Raw genomic sequence first — 9,476 nt, 5'->3', positions numbered from 1 at the left:
AGAATAAAAAAATAAAAAATAAACTATAAACAAAGCCAAAACGAAAAAATAAATATAATAAAAAAATTAAATTTCAAGCAATCCATGGCATGATTTATTTATTTTTTGGACTAAAACATTCTGGCTTTTTTTTAAACTCAAACATAATTCTTAAATTGAATAATAATAATAATAAAAGAATAAAATGGGTTTAGTTCTGATTTCGTTGAAATCGCTCGCTCTCCGTACCTAACTTTTCCTGAATACAATCACAATTGAAACTGTGACATTGATTTCATACAACAGGATATTAACAGTTAAAATGAAGTCATTTACATTTTAGATACAATATTGACTGTTTTTGTTCTGTTTCAGCAGCGAAAATAGTTAAACAAAGATCACAGAAGAACGCATGATCTCACAGGAACGTGTTTTCTCATAACTGAATGATTCAGCATTTTGAACGAATTGGTTGACTCAAAGATTGAATGATCAATCCATAAACATCTGTTTATGTTTATGGATTGGATGTTTATGGATCCATGTTTATGGATCTGTATATGTTTATGGATTACGAATCGTTTGAACGAATGAATCAATGACTCGCTCATTAAGACGGTCACTTGGCGACATCTAATGGCGGTTTAGTGTTGTTTAAAAGCATAATTCTTTCCAACGTGTGTGTGATTTGTGTGTGCACCATTATAAATGTCCGTGCGGACGTCCGTATTTTTCTTTCACTTTTATATTAGCGATTTAAAAGCACCCGCTCGTGTCACACACGTCGATTAACCGGTGGGAAAATATCCTCAGACACATACCTAATAAATGTATATTTAAATACATTATTGGCCTAGCTGGTAAAAAGTTTTATATATTATTTTGATGTCCTTTTGGACACTAGAGGGCAGTATAGCCCTATGTATGACTTGAATTTTTTTTTTACTTTACTGTTTTAAAATTTAGAATAAAATTAGAATAAAATTCTTTTTAAAAACAGAATAAAATGGGTTTAGTTGTGATATTTGTATACTTTTATATAGAAATAAATGGTATAAAATTACATTTTTAGAAGATTTGAGGCTTTTAGTGCCTTTTGGAGGCTGATTTTGCAAAAAATCCACATTCAAACCAAAATATCTGACTTCCTGATGGTCGGAGCTAATGACTTTAAATTAGAAAGTTGTCCGGGTCGATGAGATCAACATACGTACTGAGTTGTGCTACTGTAGGTAAAACGACCCCCCCCACTTTTGTCAAAAGCATTTTGAAAGTGACACATTTCCTGCTGCCAGTTGGTGGCGCTTTAACTTTGACACACAATAGTTACATCCATCTGATAGGCCTCTTACCATGAACAAACTGCTGAAGTTTCATCAAGATCAGTTAATGTATGCATTAGTTATAACACTTCGTGTTTCTCTTTTCTCGCCATTAATTTGTTTCCTCGCCACAGCCAAACCGTTCGAGATATCAAAAATCCGTCCGCAATTTAGCATCCTCAATGTCTTGACTTCACGCTGACCGAGTTTGGAGGCGAATCGATGTATTTCCTAGGAGGAGTACATTAAATTCCACAGCAAGCGTTTCCAAACAACCCTAAATAGCCGACTTCCTGTTGGGCTGGCGTAAAACTTAGAGCACGAAAGTAGTTCGGCCCGATGAGATCTATATGTGTACCGAGTTTCAAATTAATTCATGCAAGCGTGTTTGATATATGGACCAAGTTTTAGAACCCCGTTCAAGGGGGCGCTGTTGAGCCCCCCTGCCACGCCCGGCTACCAGATTCAGCCCCGCCCTGATGGCCGCGGGTTCTGACCTGTGTGCAAAGTTTCAAGAGTTTTCGAGCACGTTTAGGGACCCAAAAGCCCCAGAAACCTTGAAAAACAAATGAAAAAGTAAATCTCACTCAACTGACAAATCACCCCCACCCCTCACACACTCAGAGACAGAGAGAGAGAGAAAATTCTCCAAAAAATCACATTCAAACCAAAATATCTGACTTTCTGTTGCTTTGAGCTAATAAGTGTAAATTAGAAAGTTGTCCGGCTCGATAAGAACAATATACATACCAAGTTTTGTGATTCTAGGTAAAACTAAGCCCCCATTTTTGACTAAAGGTGGCGCTACTGAGCCCCTCACCACGCCCGTTTCTGAAACTTTGCCCATGTCTACTGGATAATAAGTGTGATGTGTCTGTCGAGTTTCATGCAATTTCAAGTATGTTAAGAGTCTCAAAAGCATCAAAAAAGAATATTAAAGTTTGATGCGTTGCCATGGCAACAGTATCTAAGATATCAATAATCCTTTCACAGGTCTACATCTGCCGTGTGTCTACATTATACACATAAAGTTTGAAGCAAATCGGGTAAAAATAAGAGAGTGATTTCAAAGCATTTTGAAAGTGACACACTTCCTGCTGCCAGTTGGTGGCGTTATAACTTTGACTCACAATAGTCACATCCTTGTGTTCGGCCTCTTACAACGAACACACTGCTGAAGTTTCATCAAGATCAGATAATGTATGCTGAAGTTATAACACACTTCCTGTGTCCCTTATTCGCCATAAATTCGTTTCCTTGCCACGGCCAAACCGTTCGAGATATCAAAAATCCGTCCGCAATTTAGCATCCTCAATGTCTTGACTTCATGCTGACCGAGATTGGAGGCGATTGGATGAATTCTCTAGGAGGAGTACATTAAATTCCACAGCATGCATTTCAAAACAACCCATAATAGCCGACTTCCTGTTGGGCTGGCGTAAAAAGTAAAAGTACGAAAGTTGTTCGGCCCGATGAGATCTATATGTGTACCGAGTTTCATATTATTACATGCAAGCGTGTCTGATTTATGGACCAAGTTTTCGGACCCCGTTCAAGGGGGCGCTGTCGAGCCCCCCTGCCACGCCCGGGTACCAGCTTCAGCCCGGCCCTGATGGCCGCGGGTTCTGACCCGTGTGCAAAGTTTCAAGAGTTTTCGAGCACGTTAAGGGTCTCAAAAGTGCCCGAAAGGTTGACAGAAAAATAAGAATAATAATAATAATAATAAATAATCCTACCGAAAACAATAGGGCCTTCGCCCTTTCAGGGCTTGGGCCCTAATAAATAATCCTACCGAAAACAATAGGGCCTTCGCCCTTTCAGGGCTTGGGCCCTAATAATAAATAATCCTACCGAAAACAATAGGGCCTTCGCCCTTTCAGGGCTTGGGCCCTAATAATAATCCTACCGAAAACAATAGGGCCTTCGCCCTTTCAGGGCTTGGGCCCTAATAATAATAATAATAATCCTACCGAAAACAATAGGGCCTTCGCCCTTTCAGGGCTTGGGCCCTAATAATAATAATAATCCTACCGAAAACAATAGGGCCTTCGCCCTTTCAGGGCTTGGGCCCTAATAATAATCCTAACGAAAACAATAGGGCCTTCACCCTTTCAGGGCTTGGGCCCTAATAATAATAATCCTTAGGAAAACAATAGGGCCTTCGCCCTTTCAGGGCTTGGGCCCTAATAATAACAAATAATCCTACCGAAAACAATAGGGCCTTCGCCCTTTCAGGGCTTGGGCCCTAAAAATAGTCAAAACCCAGCAAATTGACCAGTTGTTTGTTAATAACAACCTTACAAGTAGAAATAAATGTAACAATAAAATCATAAAAAATAATTATAAAACAATCTGCTGTAAATATTCATAATTCAACCTAAAAGAATTTTAACTTCTTACAGCAGCTGTTTGAAGCATATAAATGTACAAGTAGAACCCTCATTCATACTAAGATGTGCATACATGTTCATTTTCTAGATGTAGCCTACATCTGTACACGTATATTTGTCTGGTTAGACTGATTAAAGCAGGAGTTATGATATTTACTCGCTCGTTTCTTTTTCAACTGCATTGAAATTCTGTTTTTCAGTTTTATATACAGTAGTCAACATTTGAAGTGGATCAAAACCTTTCATCAAAGTTATACATGAATTTTTAACAATACCTGTTCTTGTCTTAGGACAACTTTTTTGATCCACTTCAAATGTGGACTACTGTATTTTTTTTTTCACTTGACCCCTAATTTTCCACAAGTAATCAAGAATATGGTGTAATGTGTATTGTTTGTCGATAAATCATGTTGTTGTGTCATCACAGGCCGATTATGTCATGCTGGCCAACGTCAGTGACTCGAACGAGCTCCTCAATGGTGGAAAGAAAAACGCAATTGATGATCTGGAGAAGGGAGAGCTGGAAGATTTCATTACAAAGCTGGGCATTCGTGCCTATGCAGGGCAACAAATCATTCCAGATGGACAGGATGAAAAATCCTCTGAGCCAAGCAAAAAAGAAGGGAAAAGGGCAAAAAGTGCCAAATTGAAAGAGGATTCAAAGCCTGTTGTGAAAAATGCCATTAAACCCTCGACAGAAGAGCTCAAACAACCCCCTGTAAAATCTCCACAACTTGAAAAAAAGCAAAAAAAGCAAAAACAAAAGAGCACAAACGTGTTTGAGTTTTACCCACGGCAGACTCTTCTTCTCAAACCCGGGGGTAAGTGGTTTGACATGGAGTACACCTCTGAGAGCACGTCTGTACCTCAGAATGAGTCTCTGGTTGCTCAGTACAAGGCTTTGGCTCAGAAACTCTATGAGAATGAAACTGTCCTCTACAAAACCAAGAAGAACTTCCAGAAAGGTGCCAACTCCACCTGGATGAAGAGCGTGGTGTCCACGGGGACTCTGACTGATAGGATGGCGGCGATGACCGTGTTAATTCAGGATGCTCCGATTCACAGTCTCCAGCACATCGAGAGCCTTGTGTCCCAGGTGAAAAAGAAAGGGAGTCGCAGACAAGGCCTTATGGCTTTGGATACTCTCAAAGAGCTGCTTCTCAGCGACCTTCTACCGAATAACCGCAAACTTTGGACTTTCTCCCAGCATCCTTTTAATCAGTTGGAGGAAAAAGCCAGTGGGAACAGGGACGCCCGGGACCGCAGGCTGATCCTCTGGTACTTTGAGCACCTGCTGAAGTTTCAGATATCAGAGTTTGTCGTCGCACTGGACGCAATGGCTCACGATACGGTCCAGACCACCAAAATGCGATCGCTTGCCACTGCCTACGAGCTGCTGTGCAACCAGCCGGAGCAGGAGAAAGCGCTTCTGGTGCAGGTCGTCAACAAACTGGGTGATCCTGAATACAAAATCGCCTGCAAAGCCTCGCACCTGCTGGAAACCGTGATTCACAAACACCCCAACATGAAGATGGTTGTGTGCTGTGAGGTCGAGCGCCTCATGTTCAGGTCCAACATCAGTGCGAAGGCTCAGTACTACGCCGCATGCTTCCTGAACCAGGTCATCCTGAGTCACGAGGAAGCGGACCTCGCTGCCAGACTCATCACCATCTACTTCACATTCTTCAATGTGTGTGTTAAGAAGAAGGATATAGAGTCTAAAATGCTCAGCGCTCTGCTAACCGGAGTGAACCGAGCGTATCCTTACGCGAAGAGTGGGGATGAGAATGTGTGCAAGCAGCTGGACACGCTTTTTAAAGTGGTCCACATCGTCAGATTTAACACGGCTGTCCAAGCCCTCATGCTGCTCTTTCAGGTCATGAACTCCCAGCAGACCATTTCAGATCGCTATTATGTAGCACTCTACAGGTAAACCAATGCTCATTCTTCTGATGAACGACTAAAAAGTTAACGGAATGAGTCTAGGTGCACTGAATTTAAACCTTGGCTGAATCCGAAATTGCCCCCTATACCCTTAAATAGGGCATTATTTTAGGGGATGGCCATTTGTAGTGGTGTCCCAATCCATAGTGTACGTTATTGAGTGCACTTTTTCAATCCCACATTGCACTGCAATAACGAGTGTACAACCAATGTACGCTCAACTGCTATCTTTCATTCACTCCTTCAAGTGAACCGTATTAGTGCACTAACGTAGGGAATTGTGTATGAGGGTTTAGGGGCCAATTTTGGATTCAGCCCTATTTTAAGTATACCAACATTTCAGTGCTTGGTACCAATCCCATTTAAATAAGGTAAAAAAGGCTGTTGATCACTGCTCACACAGCTTCATGCAATGAGTGCTCTTTAGCGAGCGAGCGTGTGCACATACGCACACATACGCACAAGCATGTTTTGATAGCAGCCACCTGTCGATCAGTGAGTTGTGTGTGTATATAACATGTACTGCATTTCAAACAGCATTTGTAAGGGAAAACACTCTTACAGGGGAATGTAAAGTCTCCAAATGGAGTTAGTACTTCAGAAAGACATTACCGATATATAATAGGGTGACCATACGTCTTGTTTAACCAGGACATGTCTGGCCAGGATTTCGAGATCGCCCAAAATGCCCGGGATTCGGCTTTTGCTTTCTACAGTCACCATGCATTCATTATGTTTACATTATTACATTATTTGACACTGACGCGTACGTGCCAGCTTTGCAGGTCATGCATTCTGCTTCACACGGATCCCGATCGAGACGAAAACACAGGAATTTTCTTAGCAATGCTAAAACGCACATCAACCGATCACTTGTTTAGCGTTCATGTAAACACTACATTCAGATTCACCAATCGGAATTTATTCAGTACTATTGAATCAAAAGGTGTGCATGTAAACAAAATGAATGGCGACGAGAAAGCAAAAGCTGAATCCCGGATATTTTGGGCGATCTCGAAATCCCGGCCGGACATGTCCTGGAAAAAGAGGACGTATGGTCACCCTAATATATAATGATTCTTATTGTAGTATTGACTTGGTATTGAAGTGGCAGTACTTAGTTCTGACATCACTACATTGTGTTGCAAAGAAATACAGAACAAAATATGGCTTACAATATTTCAAAATGATACAAGATGATACTGCTTTGCAGAAGCAATGGAAAAGGAATATTTGGCCGATTAACAAACGTCTTCTAATTTATATCTAATTGAATCTTATAATCCCTAACCCCGTGTGGCTTTTTCATCTTTGACAAATGGGGTTAAAAGGATGGTGAATTGTAACTGACAAGCTCCAAAAACGTGCCATAAAATTAGTCTATATACATTGTTTGTTAGTCCAAGTCTGAATTAATCTGATAGTTTTTTTTTGCAAGAACAATTGCTTGTTTACATAAGTGATATATCATATTTAAAAAAGAGAAGGAACTGCACGTATTGTCAATGCAGACTATCTTACTAAAAATTAATAAGATTTGAGAAACACTTTTCCAATCATTTAGTCTACATAAACTGTTAGCATTTTTGAGTGAAAAACCAACACCGTAGCTTTTTTTCACCCTCAGATGAACATTATAGTATGGAAAATATGTATTTTGCTAGGATCGGCTCAGCACAAATCTTTTTATTGCCTTTCTTTAAACACACTATTATTGTATAAGCAAAATCCAATATCCGCTGAACCTCCAATTTGTTGATATATTAATTTATGTATTAGTGCACAGTGTTTCTGTACAAATTTAGATATTGAATAAACATGTCTTCTTGAGTATTTTAAACTTGCAGTTACCCTCTTTTGCTGTTGAATGTGAGCTGCAGCCTGTTTAAGTGAAAGAATATGAGATTCATTCTTTTTTGATATTGTAGGAATTTGCTATGTACACAACTTGTGCAGGTATTCAAAAGTTATAAAGCCTTAAATTTGATTTTAGAAACACTGCAAACACCCTGTTATATTTGCTGTATATGTACATGTCATTGGTAAATTGGCACAGAGAGCATTATGGTTCATTTCTCCATTTGTTTGCTCTCCACAGGAAATTGCTCGACCCAGGATTATTATCATGCTCAAGAAAGAGTATGTTTCTCAACCTCTTGTATAAGTCTGTAAAAGCTGATATAGTGATCAGACGGGTGAAGGCTTTTGTGAAAAGGTTACTTCAGGTCAGCTGTGAGCAGACCCCTGCCTTTATATGTGGTGCGCTATTCCTTGTGTCAGAGGTGATGAAAGACAAGCCAGGCCTCAAGTTACTGCTACAGGACGAGGGGGTAAGTCTACACACACACACCCTCACAATCTACAGTGTAGTGTTTGCTCAGTAGTGCAGCAGATTAGTAAAAAAATAGTTCACTTTGGTATAGAACAAGCATCAGCAACCTTAGGCGCGCGGTACCTTAACCAATGGCACGATGGCAATATGTGTTCAAGAGTTATTAATGGGTTGAAATCATGGTTGAAACGCTGAAGCACTCTCATCCGCATGCCAAATGACAACGTTCACAGTTGCGCAACCTGTGTATATCTATGAGTCCCACCCTACTCTGCCTCCGCTCTGATTGGCTAGTTGGCTGACGCGTTACTATAGTAACGCTGCTGGCAGAGGGGCTTGATAGCGGTATGTCGGCAATGGCAGGCCCGCTAGCTAAGAAAATTAAAGTTAATGTTCGGGCATTCCAGCCCTCATGGACAGACGAGTGGGGTTTTGTGTTTCAGAAGGACCGTGCTGTGTGCACATTATGTCTTGAAAATGTTGTTTGCCGAACATCGAGTGTTAAACGCCACTTTGAGACCAAGCATGAGAAAACATTCAAGGATGTGGCAGACAAGGCTTAATCGATCAAACGTGCCGTGTCCAGGTATGGGAAGCAAGCTAACACACTTAAAGCCTTCGCCACGGCCAAAGATCATGCTACCGAAGCAAGCTATCACATTGCTAATTGCATTGCAAAACGGGGAAAGCTATTCACTGATGGCGAATATATAAAGGAGGCTTTCATCTGTAGCTCAGATGTTTTGTTTTATGGCTTACCAAACAAAGAGACAATAAAATCAAGAATAAAAGACATTCCCATATCTGCCAGAAGTGTTGAACGACGCATCGAAGAAATGGCAGAAAACGTAAGAGCGCCGCAGACAGGCGGTTTGAAAGAAGCCATGGTATTTAGCGTTGCACTTGATGAGAGTGTGGATGTAAATGACATACCACGTTTGGCAGTCGTGGCAAGATACGGTGATGTGACTGTAAGAGAGGAACTATGTTGCTTAAAGGCTATGCCTGAAACAACAAAAGGTGAGGACATAGCCAGAGTTTTTCTGGATCATTTTGAGGAGCAAGGGATTGACATTAGCAAGATTTTTGCAGTGACAACAGATGGTGCCCCCGCCATGGTCGGGAAACAGCGGGGATCAGTCACATTTATCGAGGAACAAGTTGGTCACCCCATCATGAAACTTCACTGCATAATACACCAAGAAAATCTTTGTGCAAAAATGTCAAATTCAGATCTTAATGAGGTTATGGCTACAGTGGTGAAAGTTGTTAACTTCATAGTTAAGCGATCTGCTCTAACACACCGACTGTTTACATCTCTGCTCGAGGAAATGAACTGCGCATACAAAGATATCCCTCTCCACACAGCAGTCAGGTGGCTAAGCTGCGGGAAAGTTTTGGAGCGGTTTGTCAGCTGCTTTGAGGCCTTCCTGGCTGAAAAAGGCCAAGACTGTCCTGAACTGCAGGACGAGGAATGGGTTGTGAAACTTATGTTTCTCACGGACATTA

General features: G+C 41.0%; 1 protein-coding gene across 2 annotated transcripts in view; it reads left to right on the top strand.

Moving 5' to 3' along the window:
• cebpz (CCAAT enhancer binding protein zeta) overlaps positions 1–9,476 on the top strand; it is a 73,889-nt gene that overhangs the window by 29,039 nt on the left and 35,374 nt on the right. Inside the window, exons 2-4 of one of the 2 annotated variants that reach the window (XM_079887739.1) lie at positions 4,119–5,620; positions 7,734–7,774; positions 7,916–7,965. In XM_079887739.1, the coding sequence (XP_079743865.1) occupies positions 4,119–5,620; positions 7,734–7,774; positions 7,916–7,965 (1,593 nt within the window). Of the gene's footprint in view, positions 1–4,118; positions 5,621–7,733; positions 7,966–9,476 lie in introns of both variants that reach the window. The other variant, XM_079887738.1, reaches the window with a different exon arrangement.

The sequence above is a fragment of the Squalius cephalus genome (assembly GCF_949319135.1).
Source record: "Squalius cephalus genome assembly, chromosome: 12".
Lineage (NCBI taxonomy): Eukaryota > Metazoa > Chordata > Actinopteri > Cypriniformes > Leuciscidae > Squalius > Squalius cephalus.
The sequence above is the reverse complement of the archived record's forward strand: the minus strand, read 5'-3'. Positions and strand labels throughout refer to the sequence as shown.